Source organism: Telopea speciosissima, chromosome 1 (genome assembly GCF_018873765.1).
Source record: "Telopea speciosissima isolate NSW1024214 ecotype Mountain lineage chromosome 1, Tspe_v1, whole genome shotgun sequence".
NCBI lineage: Eukaryota > Viridiplantae > Streptophyta > Magnoliopsida > Proteales > Proteaceae > Telopea > Telopea speciosissima.
In genome coordinates, this window is record NC_057916.1 from 43242289 (window position 1) to 43260331 (window position 18043).

General features: G+C 41.1%; 1 protein-coding gene across 2 annotated transcripts in view; it reads right to left on the bottom strand.

Moving 5' to 3' along the window:
• The window catches only part of LOC122672271 ((-)-alpha-terpineol synthase-like), an 81156-nt gene that overhangs the window by 25355 nt on the left and 37758 nt on the right, over positions 1-18043 (bottom strand). Inside the window, exon 3 of one of the 2 annotated variants that reach the window (XM_043869771.1) lies at positions 16415-16790. The exons of the other annotated variant lie outside the window; for it this stretch is intronic. Within the exon in view, the coding sequence (XP_043725706.1) occupies positions 16415-16790 (376 nt within the window). The remainder of the gene's footprint in view (positions 1-16414; positions 16791-18043) is intronic. 2 annotated transcript variants of the gene reach the window in all.

An 18043-nucleotide genomic window follows, 5' to 3' on the forward strand; every position in this document is an offset into this window, starting at 1 on the left:
CTCAATCCGCCACCCATTTGGTTTTTGAGCTGTACCAGCAAGTGGAGATTCACGACTGAGAGTTAGACTCTTCTATGATTTCCATGGTAAGAGAGTCAAGGAAGTGAAAGGAGCAAAGTACGAAAAAGTGAATGGGTGATTAGCCGATTAGGGTTTTAACTTGAGTGTTTAGTGCTTTAGTTATTAAAGTTATAATATTAAAAATATAATTTTACCCATATTTGATAATACGGTATGGTTTCGATACATACCGATCTGTTTCAGTTTAGAAATCGATATCATGTGTTATGTGCCTAATGAGGCTCACTATAATGTATGGGCACTAGATTGGGCTAGCCTAGTATGAGATAGGTTAAAGGGCTTGATTTAACGCGTTCCATCAGTTTCGGAGTTTTTGGCGTATTGGTCAAGTATCTAACATTTGGTATCAAAGCTGGGCACCAGGTCAAGGGTTCGAGTCACGGAAAGGGCTACCTAGGAGAAGGGCTACCTGGAGTAGAGTGAAAACCGTCAAGAAAGGGCTACCTGTCGCCAGGCAAAAACCTTGGAACAGAGTGAAGCCGCTTGGAAAGGGCTACCTACTGTCAGAGTGAAAGCTACCTAGAGTGAGAGCCGCCGAGGACGACGGCTGCGGAAGCGTGGTGGTCTGTTATGTGCCTAATGGGGCCCACTATAGTGTATGGGCACTAGATTGGGCCAGCCTAGTATGGGATAGGTTAAAGGGCTTGATTTAACGCGTTCCATCAGCTTTGAAGCTTTTGACGTATTGGTCAAGTACCTAACACCATGTTATACCAAATTTGTAACTATACGATGTTTTACGGTTTTATATGATAGGTTTCCATTTTGATAATACTGTTTCGGTTCCAAATTGACCCTCTAGTCGAGACGGGTAGTAGTGAGTGACTCGACCTAAGACAGCCAGCTGAGCCCAACTGCCATCTTGATTTGTGGACAATATTGAACATAAAACGGCCGGCGCTTTAACACCACACAGTACTATCTCCTTAATAAAACAGGCCTCAAGGGAAGAAAATGGGAGGAGACCTAATACTTATTGAACAAAGCCCCTCGTGAAGAGTACGTCCCATTCCTCCTTTATTGTTGATCCTACAAATACTGCAGTTGGGCTAGCTCACTTATGGTGGTCGGATATTCAGATCGATGTTATCAATTTTTCTCAGCATTTTATTGATGCTAAAGTTTTTTTGTTCGGTTTCCCTCCTTTCTTCTTTACCTGCGTTTATGGTGAAACTAGAAGACATTTAAGGCAAGATATTTGGGGTCAGATTCTTTTCTTTGGAGCTCATAGAATGGACAGTTGGGTCTCGGTCGGTGATTTTAATTCTTACCTTACATGGATGGAGAAATCGGGTGGTAGTTCGTCTCTCAATAGAGATTGTAATGTGTTTCGAAATTTCATTGATGATTGTAATTTTATCGATCGATCTTGGTTATAATGGTCCGCTCTTTACTTGGAATAATAAAAGGCAGGGGAAGGATAATATCTGTGTCAGACTGGATTGAGCTTTTGCTAATCCGAATTGGCTCCAAGATTATCCTAATTTCTAAGTTGTGGTCAAAGCTGCTCTGGGATCCAATCATGCCCCCATTATTATTAATTCTTCAGGTTGCAAGTCAAAGCAGAACCGACCTTTCAAATTCAAAGATATGTGGTTTAGGCATCTCGACTGCGGCATGATTGCTAGCCAAGGCTGGTCTATTTTGGCTACTGGTTCTCCATCTCAACTTATTTCAAAGAAATTAGGAAATTCAAAAATTACTTTTAAAAGGTGGAACAAGGATTGTTTTGAAAACATTCACACAAAAATCAAGGAGCTCAAGGAAGAGTTGGAATTTATTCAAAACTTACCGGAATATCTTTTTTCTCAAGAACAAGAGTCCAAGATCATAATGGTTTTTGTTTACGGATTTGGCTATATTATGGAATTAGGGATGCAAGATCCTACAAGGAAGGTTAATTATAGAGAGATTTCTACCAAGAAAAAAAGAAGTGTTTCCTTTCATAAAAGAATAGAAGTGGGAAGTGATAACACCTCTTTTTGTCCTAACTTGATTTGTTGTCTTTATATAGGGGTAAAGATCATAGGGTTGCATTATCGAATTCTTGATTTCTTGTGGTTATCAAAAAATAGAAAAATTTCATGAATTCCTGTGACAAAAAGAGCCCACATGAAGTACGTGATGATGTGGAACATGTTTTAAAGATTTGTTTTCGAATATGAAATAATGAAACTGTCTTGTATTTTTGTGCTTACGTACTTGACCTGAAAAGCGCGTTGGAACATGGAGTGATGGAGGCCGGTAACAATGGGGACCTCCTCCTCAAATTGCAATAATGTACGTGTGTGAGATTAAGCTCCTTTGACTGTTAGTGTGGAAAATTTTGCCTACTTTTTTTTGGTTTCTTATATTTTCTATGGATATTGAAGGAGGGAGAGAGAGATGTTGAAATCCAAGTTTAGGTTTTATTTTGGTTAGAAGTTGTACTTTACTCCTTTTTTTGGTCTCAAGACTGTTGTTGATGCGCAAACGTGCCACAGTCTTGGTAACTCAGCTTAGGGATATGCCTTGATTGAAGGCTCCGCTCTAAGTTCTTTCAGGTGATAATGGATTGCATTCCTGCCTTAGTTGCTTCAAAGACCATTTAATGATTGGAAAATAAGGAGAAGATGATAGAACACAAAAACAAGTGTGAAAACCGTATGTGAATAGAATTGAATTAGAATATTTTCATTGAATTAGATACAAGAGATTGGTCTATCTATATAGCACCAAGAGAGAGAGGTTAAGAAGGAAACAAATTCTATACAAGATTGCTATCTCAAGTCACATGTGATATGGAAAGATTGATATGAATTTGGTTTTCATTATCACATGTGACAAGAATAGTAACAACAAAAATATGAAAAAAAAAATATAGGAGACACATATTGCGTGGATCTCTCCCAGTAGATCGCGATCACGCTAATAACGAGTGATTGAAGATGATTGGAAACGTACATGACATGATCCCACAAAGCGAAATTTACACTTGATAAATTAATCTAGTCTAAATGACTCCTACCCCTAAGAAAGATAAAGTGCAAGTGTGTTTGATTTGACGAAAGGTCCTCTCTCTTCCTTCTATCTTTCTATTTAAACTGTAGCAATTTCCCTCTTAATCGGTTTCAAAATTCGTTATAACCTCCTGACGGAATGCAACTGCCTGCCTTGGAAACGATCATCATTAACCTAAATAAATGATAATCGCTTGGTCACACCTAAGATGACCCAAACGGCTTGGTTTCTTCCTTTAATCCTAAGCCGCACAATTCTTGGCCTGATTTTTGTAAATCGAAGAAAATAAGGTGTAAACAGAAATAAAGTGAAGTGGTGTATAATTTAAGGGGGGAAAAAGCGCTACCTAGTCACATGGCTTTTATGCCTAGGCATAGGAGTCTGCGAAAGTACCGCCCTCTTCCCCATGAAATAAAAAAATTGCATCTATGTTGATGACCTTGTGTGCATGCTCATCAAGCTTGATATGCGTAAGGCATATGATCGGCTCGGAGAGTGGTCATATTATCCCTTCCCGCGGAATTCACCAAGGAGATCCCCTCTTTCCTGCAATTTTCATTATCTGTGCTCAAGCCCTTTCATCCATTATTAACTCAACTATGTTGAAGGGTGATATTCATGGGATCCAAATCTGGAATCGTGGTAATCAATTTTCTCATCTTCTCTTCGCGGACAATTGCCTCTTATTTGGCAAGGCCCATATCAATGGAATCTCTGCTTGGAAGAACATTCTTGATCTGTATTGCAGGGCCTTGGGTCAAGAGATTAATCTCAAAAAGGCATGTGTTACTTTCAGCCCCAATCTCCAAGTCAGATTCAAAAGATGGTTTTCTCATGTCTTGAGCATACCCTATGGGGAGAGTCCGTCGAAGTACATAGGGTTACCCATAGATTTTGGGGTCTCAAAAAAAATTCTTCTTCATGATACCAAGGATCGGACTGTGTCAAAATTACAGGGTTGGAAAAATCTCTTCTTTCTTCGGCTGGTAAAGAAGTATTGCTCAAGTCCTCTGCTCTTCCCATCTCTAACTTTGCTTCCCCTCATTTCAGAATTCCCAAATCTATAACAAATGAAATTTCCAAGGCCGCTTCAAATTTTTTCTGGGATGATGACTCCAATAAACATAAAATGCACTGGCTTTCTTAGGATCGAATGTGTAGATCCAAGCAAAAGGGTGGTATTGATATTAGAGATCCTCATCTCCACAATCAAGCTCTGCTGGCCCATAATGCTTGGAGGATTTAGTCGTCTCCTTCCTCTGTGTGGGCAACCATGATGAAGAATATTTATTTTCCTAATGCGGATTTTTTGCAAGCTAAATTGGGTCTTCAGCCTTCCTGGGGATGGCGTAGTTTATTTGAAAGCCGGGACTCTCTTCTATTGGGCCTTATCTGGATGGTTGGATTTGGAGATAGAATATCAATTTAGAATGACAGATGGATACCTTCAAACTTCAATTTTAAAGTTCGGTCGGTTAAACCTCAAAATTACAATCTTGAGAAAGTTGAGGACTTGATCGATCCAAGGACGCAGACGTGGAGGATTAATTTGCTCAATGAATATTTTTTGCCGGCAGATAAGAAGGAAATTCTCAAGATTCAATTAAGCATTTATCCTCAAGAAGATAAATTAGTTTGGGGTGGTGCTAAGTCGGGTAAGTTCTCGGTTCGGTCAATGTATCATCTCCTTAACAACAGGAGAGAAGTTTCCTTAATGGACCGCCCCACTTCTTCTTCCACCTCCAAAGCCTATCTGTTGATGAAGGAAAATTACTGGAAATGAATTGGGAATGCGGTTACCCTCCCTAAAATTAAACTTTTTATATGGAAGAGCTGTGCTGATAGTATTGCATCTGGGGTTGGTCTCTTTTCAAGAAATATTCCCATTAATCCATCTTGCCAAAGATGTGCAGCTGCTATGGGATCGGTGGGCCATATTTTTCTCAACTGCCCATTTTTGAAAGCTGTTTGGTTTGGCTCATCCCACTCCCAAGTTGTTAATTTTCCAGATCAAGCTACTATGATTGATCGGTTTAAAGCCAGGGATCCTCTATTTAGTACTAATAAGAAAATGGCTGAAGATATTTTCTCTCTTGCAACTATCATCATTTGGTATATCTGGAGAGCCAGGAACGATATCATTTTTAAGAAGCATTCTTGGTCGCCGGTCGAAGTTATTAAGGCTGCAGAAAAAGCCTTTCAAAAATTTCATCAGGTTACTAAAAATCCTTTAATCGTTTCTCCTCCTATGGATATTCCTCCATCTCCTATTCAGGTTCCCATTGCCAGGTGGATTCCTCCCTCTTATCTTTGGGTTAAATTGAACGTTGATGCTGCTTGGAATAAAGTCTCAAAAAACAGGTGGTATTGGGAATATCATTCGCCTTGGTATTCTTGGTCAACCTCAATTGGTTCAACTACAATTGCATCCACATCTAAAAAGAGCAGTCCCTCCAGGGATGAGCTTCCAACTAAGCCCAGTGAGCGATTAAACCACACAAGCAAACGCAATATCACCATGATGTATGATCAATATTTGTAAGCATGCTTTTGTAGCTTTTCCACCTAAGCAACAAGTTCTAAGTCTGGGTTAAGTGTTACCATGACACTCAGGTAGCATCCCTGGCATACAGTGCCATAATCCTGGATGGCAATCCGATGATGTCAAACTCGTGCCAAGTGGAAGCCTGCGAGACCGGACCCCCTCACCGGGTTGTCTGCAAACCCCTAATACATACCCTATCCTGACGTTCAGCTCGAAATATCGGTCGACGCCTGAACTTCATAGTGAGCTACCCCGAAAACCCGATGGGGACCCATGGGTATGCATGACACCTATACCCCTGTTGGTAAGGGTTGTAACACTGGGTACGAGATGACCTAACTAGCAAGATACTAATGAAATGTAAGATGTATGCCCATGTATAACCTAGAGGCTGAGTCCATAATGCCAAAATACGGTGGCCCGGCTATCCTCTCATCCCCTCTAGTTTACACATACACATACCGATAGGTCTGGCGTGATACCGAAAACATGGTCGGCCGGTCACATCCCAACCCAAATCCACATCACCAATCACATTCTATTATAACATTCACAATACACCATTCTCGCTTACCATTCACATTTCCATCTTATGGAGATCCCAAGTCCGGCATCACTCACGACACTTGAATCCCATCAATAACATTCCCCACATCATTCACATATTTATCTCATTCACCAATTCACATGAATCTAATATCACCATAATCCATATCACATGATTCACAATATACTTTTCATAATCAATAGCCTGTCCCAATTCTCTAGCATTCAACATGATACATATATCTCACTTTTACCAAGCTACATTGTTTATCATGGTACTCAAACTCATCACCACATATTCTCACATATTCACAAGCATATAATAATTAACATTGCACATGCATGAATGGCATCCTATGCAATCCACACAAAAATATTTCATAAATTAAAGTCAAGTGTCTAATCCACTCACAAAGTCAAAGCGTGAGTAATTTTAGCTTGTGAGTAGTGTACGCTCCTCCCGTATGCGTATGCTAGCCTAACATGTCATCATATAAGTTTAAATTAGGTAAGAGAGTGTTAGGGTTTAAGATCAGGAGTTGGAACTCCAAAACGACACCAAAATGGCCTAGGCGGATGATGCACTGGTGGATCATGCTGCATCATCCGCCAGTTGACGGGCTGTGCAGGCAGTGGCCTTAAAGGAATAGGGCAGACAATGTCTGTTCTTCTAGTCGGATGATGGCATCATCTGCCCAGGCCAGAAATTGCAGGAAATGGCTTGGCAAGATTCCAATCTTTGGTCAATGGCCATGGGGCCTTCAAGGGTATATGGGGGAGTGTCCCTAGCCTCCAGAGAGGCTATCAATTCATAGGGTTTGATTCGACGGCAAGGCATTGATTTGATACCTTACACCAAAATCCCCAAGATGGAGGTCTATAATGGGATTTCATGGCATCTAAGCTAAAGGGCTGGAAATGGATGGTCTAAGCCAATGGTTGATGCATCTACCATCCAATTAGAGGTCTAAATGTAGTAGGGTAAGAAGTCCCATAGTTTGGGTAAGGGTTGGAGGGATTCCAATCATATTCAAGTAGGAGTACCTTCGAAATCTCATGATTTAGCTTACTTACAATGGGATTTCATGGTGGTTTGGCCATGGGGTTGGGAGTCCATAAATTGGGGCCACTAATTAACATCAATAATACTAAATAGAAGGTTTAAGTACATTAGAACAAGAAACCCTATGATTTGGCTAAAGATTGGATAGGTTCCATCATCAAGAATCCTCAAATTGGAGGTTCTTCAAGAGGGTTTCATGGCAATTAAGCCATGGGACTGTGGATGGGTGATTCTAGTTCAATAGTTGATGTCTTTAACATCAAATAGAAGGGATAAAACACTTAAGGCCCTTGGTTTGGGATCTAATTAAGCAATCTCCAAGAGAAATCTAGTAAGAATCAATGGAAAGGAAGGGGCTGCTTACAATGGAGATCAATGGAAATGGTTGTAGGAGGCGGTCTTAGGCTTGGAGTGGCTCAATCTTCTTCTCCTCCATGAGCTCCTTGGCTGGGATGAGCTCCAAAGGTGTTAGAATGAGAGTGGAGCTCAAGATTGGCTCAGAAATGAAGATGGGATAGTGATGGAGTCACTCCACCATCTTCTTCTCCTTCTTTTCTTCTTTTTTTTTTGATAGGTAATTTGTGAATGTATTATAGAAGAAAAGAAAGATACAATAAAAGGCAGCCTACTACCACCCCTTAGACAGACCTAAGGAAGAGGGAGAGGCCCCACACCCCCGAGGACAAACCCCTCGGAAATACACGGAAACCAACCCAACACAAGGGGAGACGCCACCCACCATTGTGTAACTGGTTCCAATATGCAAGACAAAAATCAAAACTGCAACACAGTTCTCTTGTTTGTCCTTAATCTCAAGAAATATCGCCACTTTGACATTATTGTCCTTCAACACCTTCTTAATTCCACGCCTTTTTGTAGAGGCATTCACACTCCTCACGTTGCATGAGATACAATTCATTTAGATTGTTGGGTATGAGACTTAGCTCCCCCCTTACTAGGGCCCTCCATTCTACCACCCACATCATCCTTTACTAGAACCCGTTGAGGTAGGAACTTAGTTCCTCTCCCAATAGTCCGGCCCAATAGAGGAAGATTAATAGAGCTAAACCCACCCATTCCTTTGTCCAATGGGCCTTGGTTAGCCCGGTTCTCCACTGCCAACCGTTTCAACCTTTCAACATTGGTTGAAGACCTATTCCTCGTGATCGGCCCTCTCCCTTTTAATGCCAGCGTATCCTCCACACCAAGCTCTCCCTTAACCGTAGCTGACTTCTTTTCTTCTTCTTCTTCCTCCTTCTTCCTCCTTCTTCCTTCTATTTCAGTCTCCCACGTTTTCTCTCCTCTTTTAGGTGTTAGAATGAGAGATATATGGAAAGGGATAGGGTTTTGATATTATTTAGCTAAGAATATAAGGGCTTGTTTGGTTAGGATTGATTTTAAGGTCCAAAATGGGTTTAAGACATGTTATTGGTCAAATAGGTCTTCGGTTTATGATCTTAGGGTTTAGTTAGGCCACATGGGTCACAAATGGCCTAAAATAACTAAGGGCTAAGCTCTGGGTTAAGGCAAGATGGAACCAAATCAAAATAACCTTCATAGGGTAGGTTTTTACACTGCATCATCCGCCAGCTTACAGGATGTATCATCCGCAGGGTTTGACCCCTGCCCACAGTTTTGGCCATAACTCGGTCAATATATAAAGAAATGATGCGATTCAAAATGCGTTGTAAACTAGACTTAAAGAGCTACATTTTTTATGAAGAAACATTTAACCAAATCAAAAGAGAAGGCCCTAGAAATTAGGTTTAAAGTTGGATATTAAGCAATGACGACAAACTAGAATCGAATTGACTCCGATGATCTCGCCTACTTCAAGGATATTTAGGTAGGGGTTGAGAGGGGTTTTAATAGGGGTTGTTTGTACATGAAAGGAGGGCATGCAAGAGTATACTTAATGCATATAAAATCTAAGATAATGGTCAAGAACTAATCATGCAAGATTTAGTTATCAATTATAAGTCTATAGCTTACCTCTCTGAAGGGTTGTCCAAGCTACACTACAACACGCACACAAGTATCTTAAGTATAGATTGGGGCACGGGTATAACATTCACCACACTTTATAAGAATCTCATCCTTGAAATTGGCTTACTGGATGGTAAAAGAATTGTGGGGAAGTGGCCCGCACTTCGACCTCAAACTTCCGAGACGCTTCCTTTTCGAAATGACTATTCCAATGTACCTTCACCTAGGTAAAGGGATGGATGCGAAGGTGGAGTTTCTTTTGGTTCAAGATCTTGGTAGATTGGTTCTCATGAGGTTAAGTCGACAGCAAGTCCAGACTGCTCTTGACTAAACTGTATGCTACCTGCCCGCTGCGCGCCAAAACCTCATATGGTTCAAGGAATCTCGGGCTCAACTTTCCTTTCTCCCCACACCTCATCACACCTTCGATGGGTAATACTTGAAGAAAAAACATGGCCTCTGATAACAAACTCTAGGTCCTTCCATATAAAATTGGCGTAGCTCATCTGTCCCGACTGAGCCGCCAAGATACAGTCTCTTATCAAATCTACCTTCTCACAGGTGGCCCGAATCGTTCCCAATATATGTCGATCGCCCTTCTCATCCCAATTTATTTTTTTAGGAGGATGGGAGACTGGTTGACTCATCCACTACACACCCGAGGAGGGTCCTCAAGTATCCAAAGTATGATACTCAAGTACACATTTCAACTCCAATTGACCCGGGATTTTCTCCAATACACTTCACATGCATCTCATGCCATTACTTAACGTGTATGGTTAGGTGAAGTTACTTACAGTTACTCAACCAAAAGGGGCTTTGGGTACTTCTACGGTCTTCTTTGCACCACGGCACGTACATGAGGAGTTGTCATTACTTCCAATTGACCTCTTGACTGTAACATCTCACGAATCACTGGTGTCAACAGTCACCGAGGCAACACCCACTATGAAAGTTCAAATTTACCCTGGGTTTTGGGTGCGACTGTAACATAAAATGCAGTGTCTAAACAAGGTGGTCCCATCTTCATCTTCACTTAGAAGCTGAAGAGACCCAAATCAATCCTGAGAGCCTGCTAAGGGACTCAAAGATGGCCCTCAATATGATTCACATTGAGAGAGTTGGGTTGGATGACCAACGCTTTAGTAAAGAAGTAGATGCCAAAACTGCTTACCTGATTACGTTGAAGAATCATGAAAAGCTTTGGCTAGAAAAATCTCACATGAGATGGATGTCTCAAGGAGATAGAAACTCAAAATTTTTCCAATTGGTTACAAAAATCAAAAGAGCCAAAAATACTATAAGAAATCTGAAGGAGGACGGCTATGTGATATCAGACCAAGTGTAGTTAGCGGACTATGTGGTGAACTTTTATGAAAGTTTCCATAGAGCTACTCCCCTAGTGCACCACATGGAGTTGTTAGATGTATTCCATTGGTTATTGACGATGGGGACACTTAGAGGTTGGAATCCATCCTAGATGATGAGGAGATTAAGTGAGCGGTGTGGGACCTTAACCCGGATAGCTCGTCGAGTCTTGACGGGTATTCTGGTTTGTTTTTAAGATCTTGTTGGCACATTATTGCATGGGACGTATGTAGGGCAGTAAGATCTTTTTTCTGCTCTGGCTCTCTTCCTCATGGCATTAACAACAACTTTTTGGTGCTGATCCCAAAATCTGAAGGAGCCGCTTTCCTTGACAAATCCAAACCTTTGTGCATGCAAAAATTTTTCTATAAGACCCTATCAAAAATCATGGCTCTCAGATTCTCTAACTTGCTATCAAAGTTCATCTCAGAATAACAAGGTGCATTTCAAAAGGGGAAGGCGATCTACTCCAACCTTTACTTAGCGGATATTATGTTCTTAGCCTCTAGAGGGGGAGGCATGCGCATTAATATCGACATTATGAAAGCTTATGATAATATTTCTTGAAAAGTTTTATTCCAGATTTTAAGAAGATTTGGATTCTCAGAGATTTGGATCAACTGATTGCATTAATTGTTATGGTCCACTAGAATCTATATTCTCTTCAATGGAGGATTGGTTGGATTCTTTGGTGTTGAAAGAGGCCTATGTTAAAGGGACCCCATCTCTCCTTTCTTGTTCATTCTCGCTAAGGAAGTCCTATGCAGAGGAATGTATAATCTGATCAACTTGAAGAAGATTCAACCTTTGTAGGATCCTAGAGGGACCTCCATTCATTGTCATCTCCTATTTGCCGATGACATTTTCATCTTTATGAACGCCTCTATCTTTTTTTTTTTTTTTGGTAACATATGAACGCCTCTATCAGGTATGTTAAAAATTTAAATGCTTTTGTAACAAAATACCAAGAATTCTCAAGACAACATATCAATCTGTAAAAAACCAAACACTTTATGGAAAGAATTTCTATTAATACGAAGCATATAATCTCGGAAGCTTTGGGTATCCTTACCTGCAGTCTTCCCACCAGGTTTCTTGGTGTGGAAAATTTTCAAGGGGTGAATTAAGGAGGTGCTTCTCCTAGTAATGGACAAAGTTAAAAGGTGCCTTTCTGGCTTGAAAGGCTGAATCTTATCTATAGCAGGAAGGATGAAACTTGTTTGTTTGGTGATATCTGGTATTCTGATCCACAGCTTCTCAGTCTACTCATGGGCCTCTTCTCTTCTGAATAAGATGGAGAAATAGATGAGAAACTTTATCTAGACGGGTGACGCCGAAACATCCAAAGCTATTATAGTGAGATGGGACTAAGTGTGTAAACCCAAAGACGAAGGTAGCCTTGGGATTCATAGGCTCTACGATGTCAACAAGGTGATGCTATGCAAGTAGGTGTGGCAGATAAAACATGACGATACTGCCATGAACAGGTTATTCAAATTCAAATTTGTAAACCCAGGTGGGTCCATAAAAAGGGGCACATGCCTTCCTCAATATGGCCTGGTATCCCTAAAATGTGGAGCTTCGTTTCCTCCAAGGAGTGATGGATTGTAGTTAGCGAGAAAGCTATAAATTTTTGGAAGGATAGGTGGTTTGGGATTGATTCTATTGAGGATCTTGCTCACTTGGATGAGAACACCTTTAGTAATGCTAATGCTAATGCTAATGTGTCAGATTTCATGGAAGATTTTGAGTGGAAAGTTCCAGCGGTTCATTCTAACCTATTGAAGGATACTCTTGCCGTAGTCAGATTGGTGAAAATCCCTCATTTTGAGGTTGAGGATAAACGAATGTGAAGCCTTACCACTTCTAGTATTTTCAGTTTGCACTCGGCTTGGAAAGACATCAGAGTAAGACTTCCCAAAATTCCTTGGGCTTCTCTCATTTGGAGTAACAGTTTCTACCTCATCAAGGAACATTGGGTTGGCGCTTTTTACATGGGAAGCTTCTTGAGGATGATGTGATCTGTAGCAAAGGTATTCACCTCGCCTCAAAATGCAATTTGTATGGAGAGACTGGTAAATCTATCCATCATATTTTTCTGGCGGTGTAAGTTCGTTACAAACCTGTGGAGCATCTTCACAAACTGCTTTGGCGTTGTATGGCAGCAACAAGCTTTGATCCCTATCTTAGTGGATTGATAGTTTAATAAGATGCGTGGTTAAATCTAAATGGACTGTGGGCGGTAGGTATGGTCTTAGTTGCATCAAACATCTAGAGGGAAAGGAATGCTAGGCATCATGAAGGAAAAGTCAGGTCTGCTCTCCAGCTGTTCCAAACAATTAAAAGGGAACTTCAAGAAAACAACCTGACTTGAAAGATGGGCTCTAATCTGTGGAAGATCTGTTGTGTTGTAGAAGACTTGGGATCCCTATAATCCCATCCACCTCTAAACCAATTCTCAAAGTGCTTTGGTGTAAGTCGTCCCCTTCTTGAATTAAACTCAATGTGGATGGTAGCTCCCTGGGCAACCTTGGCAGATCAGGAGTGGGTGGCATCCTTCGGGACAATTCCGGTAAAGTGGATTTATCCTTCAAGACTTTCTTGGGTATTAAATATATTTGTAAAGTGGAGTTCGCAGGTCTTATGGAGGGGATTCTCAAAGCTAGGGAGTTGGAGGTGCCTACTTTATGGATCGAATCTAACTCAACCTCTGTAGTGATCTCTATTCAAATTAGACCCATCCCCTGGTTTGCCCTTTTTGAATTCTATCCCTTGGAAGAACAAGCACTGCTACCGAGAGGCCAATCATATTGCAGACTTCTTGGCAAAAGATGCTATTAAATTTGGGATTTCTGACTCCATGTTTGATTTCCCAGATCATATTTCCAAGGAGATTGCCTTTGATGCTATGTCTAGACTAAGATTCCGGTTTTGTTAGCTTTAGGTTTGCTACCCCTGCTAATGGCATTGTCAAAGGTGGGGATAGTCTCTTTGTAGTGTAGCTTTGGTTTGTCTAGGTTTTGTTCTTTTTTGTAATTCTCTTTATTTCTCTTTTATTCAAGTTATCTTTTTAGCGAAAAAATTTGCACTATCAAGGTGTGTTTGAATTCAAGTTCTTTATCAGTGGAATACTACCAACAGTGAGTTCTTAGTTCTTATTGTTTTATGCCATCATACTAGTCTCTAAAATCATATATCTGTTCTATTTTACTATAGTTGACAAAGGAACCCATATGGTGATTATGATGTGAGAAAGCATGGTTAAGGATCCTCACACCATTGGCGGGGATCTTTTTCCCATAACTAATATTATAATATTGGGGAAAAGTATATCTGAGTATTTAGGTTTCCTACCCCCTCTCACAAAGAATTTTTTATTTTCTTAAGAAAATGATTAATTATTTTCTATGAAGGAGGTATATGTAGAATACATTTAATATTATTGGAGTGCATGCCCCCGAAGGTCAAGGGATGAACTCTCCTGTTTTACATATTTGTTCCAAAAAAAAAACACCCCTCTACCCCTACTTCCCCATGGTAGTGGTTAGATATCACTTGTAATTGGTAGTTGAAGTCCCATTGAGCAGATAGATAGGGTAGGGCAAAAAAAAAAAAATTACAAATCCCGAGAACGCAATGGGGCAGTGACAGACAGAACAAAAAACATATGCTGTATTTATATTCTACGGTTTGGAACTTGTAAATATTTAAACAATAACATCACGTTAATGATCAAACTCTTCCATTCTTTTTCTGTGGTGACAGATGAAACTATCACCATTCAACATTAAATGGTGTGAGTTTAATCAAGATGAATTTAAATAGGTTGAACTAGCAAAGATAGAACATCGTTTTTAGTTTCACGATCTTGAACCCCTACTCCATCTCCATATTGGTACACAAAATGAGACACCCGTGCAATGTTGTAGGTAATATTAAGAAACACAGGAGGCAAATGAGCTGAGTGGGAGATGCATTTTTCATTCATTTTCTTCCTCCAATATCATGCCTTTTATGTGCCCTCGAGCTATCTCCTCTGAAACTTCTGCTTCCCTCATGTAACATAGGATTGATGATGGAGCATCACCCCTCTCCAATTCTGCCTGTCAAAAGATTCCTTGGTCATACTACCATAATAATTCCAAAAGAAAAATCTATATATATATGGGAAGGAACGCCACTTGGTCGTGCGTATGGGTGTGTACCTGCGCCTAGACACAGCCATAAATGAAACGACCATCCTACCCGCATGGAAAGGCAGGGCTGCACCGATCATTTTGCGCCCGGCTGTGTGTGGGTGTAGGTACATGCCCAGATGCATGATCGGATGGTCGAAACTGGTCGAAACCCGAGTTTTAAAACCTTGGTCTCAAGAGGCCATGAATTCTACGAACAATGGGATAGTTTGTTCCTTGAACCTACTTTTTGTGCCAAAATTCCTCTTTGAAATTGGTAAGACATTTTTAGAAAGAGAAATTACCGCTGAAGTCCCAAAATTATTGCAAAGTCGAAAGATCATGGATGGATAGTACATAAGATCCTGATGGGTCTCCAAATAAGCTACTTCATTATCACTCATCCCATGGGCTAGAGCAAAATATGCATTAACTAGAAGGATGGACTTTGAGGATGAGAACCACGCATTGTCTAGATACTCTTGTAGGAATGGTGAATATCTGCTATTGTACCACTTTGCCTCCACCAATAATGCCTTACAAAAATCTGTCCACTGAGTTCAATTAAGGATATCAAATAAAATGGGTTTGCTATAGAAGAACAAGAAGGGGAAAAAAAAAAGACAACTAAAATTAAGTAACTAATGTGGTTACCACTTTCTTAAGATGAGTCATGAAGTTCCTATTCTGGTCTTTTTGAACGCTATTGCAGATTTCATTTGTTGTTCCGTAAAAAGCTAGAAAACATATCTTCATAAAGTCAGGAAGATGCTCAATTTTCTTGTTGTCCCACCTGAAGAAGGAAAAAATTTGGATATATTACAAGACAACATTAAGTTTTCTAATTGGGATTGGGTTGGTTTTCTATTGGTGACCATGCCGAAGGTGGAATAGCAGCTCAAAGATGTATTCTCCCATACTTTTGTTTGTTGATATTTGAATTTTTATCCGCTGTTGTACAGGTAACGCTATTGTACGCATCATGCGGCGCAGCAGCGGCCATGTGTGCACAGCGGGCCCCACTGTGCAGACATGGCCGCTGGTACACCGCACGATGCATAAAGCAGCAGCCGTTGTACAACAGTTGATAAAGGTCCTTGATATTTATTATAGTTTACTTGCTGATTCTTAGCAAAACAGTTAATGGCAACTGCGATATTTACTTCATGCATGGCTTCTTGGGATCTAGCTCTCCTCCAGCCGTGGCGAGAGCTGGAGGATCCAGCCCAGCCAAAACAGGGGGGATGTGAAATGGCCCAAACACCCCTCTTTTTGGCTGGGCTGGATACTCCAGCTCCAGCCACGGCTGGAGGAGAGCCGAACTGGGCTTCTTGATGCTAACCTGTTCACTGCATCAATGAATTGCTCAAGTTCATCCAATGAACCATAAATATCATAGACATCGTCAATTAGGATAATCAGATTCATGAGTTTTGTCAGCCATTTCCTCAGACAACCATATTGAGGCTCATAAACTAATCCCACTGAATATAAGAAACACTCCACTAATCGATGCCTTGCAAAACACAATCTCTCAGTAAGGCCCTCACTCTTCCACCACCTACACAGTATTAGAGAAAGAATTCATAAATTTTTCGTTTAGGTTGTAATTCATGAGACTAACTAATAATCATTTGGGGCTGGCCTTACCTATATATTTCCCTAAGCTCTCCTTGATGGGTAGCTTGTACCATATTGAAGTTCAATTTGGCTAGCTCTAGTAAACTAGCATTTATATGCTCCTTTCTCTCAAATACGATACCGTACCCCCCAGCTTCGGACCATTGCATCCTCCAGTGGGAAGGAACCTCCAAGGTATGGGCAATTTGTTCAGCAAGGTATGGGTCAATATTTCCCTTTACATCCTTTATTAGAGTTCTTCTAGAGAAAGCTGTAGCTTTGTCCATCGTGCTTTCCCCCTCTAGAGCAAGATGTGAAGCTTCATACAAGCAAAGCATTCCTTTCACATCCTGAGAAAGGCTTGCTATGAAATTACCGGTTTCATCCATGAACTTGTTAAACACATCTGCGTCTCACAGGTAAAAAAGATGTTGAAATTAGGATATAGAAAGTTGTAAGTACCTCGGTCCTTCGGGACGAAGGTTTCCTCAGCCCTTATGGTATATGGCGACATAGATATATGTGTGTGTGTATGGATATGGATAACATTGTCAATGTATAATATTGATAAATAGGGGATTGGGATCATGCATTAAAAATATGCTAATATGATGAGAAGTCGCCACCTAGGGTTAGGGCCTAGGACCCATTAAGTGTAGCCCTACCCGTGGTGAGCGGAATCGGGCTACGTGACTCCATATGGTCCAACCAAAGGTTCGGGTAAGGGGTCAGGTTACGAGTGTGGGACTGTGTTAGGCACCCACCTCGCCCGGCCGAAGCCGATCTCTCTGTGTTAGATGCTACATAAGGACGAATGTTCTCTCTCTTTTATTACGGGGATGGGGGATATTATGAACTACATTCAGATGCTATGAATTGAACTAAAGTATAATAAACTACATTATATATATGAAAAATGCGGACTAAAATGATGAAATATGAAAGGACTACATTGGATCAACAAAAATGCAATAATTATACCTGTATGGTTGTATTCCCCTGGCTTAGGGGAGATAGACGAATTGACTGACGCTGCTTCTTTCTCGCAGAGTAACGGCTCTTTCGAGTGATTTGGAGAGGAGCAAACAGACAGAATAACATCTGTAATAAAGGAGTTTTGATGGTTATCCGTGCACAGATGGGATACTAACGCCAAGGAGCCAAAGCGCTCTATACTCAGAGGGACAATCGAAGGATCTGTCCGCCACAAGAAAACTTCAAGCACTCACACACTCATGAGAGAAGGAAGAGAAATGAGGGTGAAAAGGGACGAAAAGAGGCTAGGAATCACTTGGGGAGGGTCTCTCTACCCAAAATTCCTTAGGAAATGTGGGAGGGGACCCTCCTATTTATAGGGAGGGACCCCTTCTCTCGCCTGGCGGGATAAGTCCTCCACGGCACCGTGGAGATGTCCACGGCGCCGTGGGGGACTTTTCCACGGCGCCGTGGGTGACGTCAGTAGGCTGATGTCACACCCCCTTATGGCACCGTGGAAATCTGGTACACATCCCCACGATGTCGTGGGAAGGCGTCCACGGCGCCGTGGGAAGAGTCCACGGCGCCGTGGGAGCGCGATGCCATTTTTCCTTTTTTTGGGCCTAAAATGGGCCATTTTGTGCTCAGTATGGTTCTTGGTCTTATGGGTCAGGTATCTTTGGG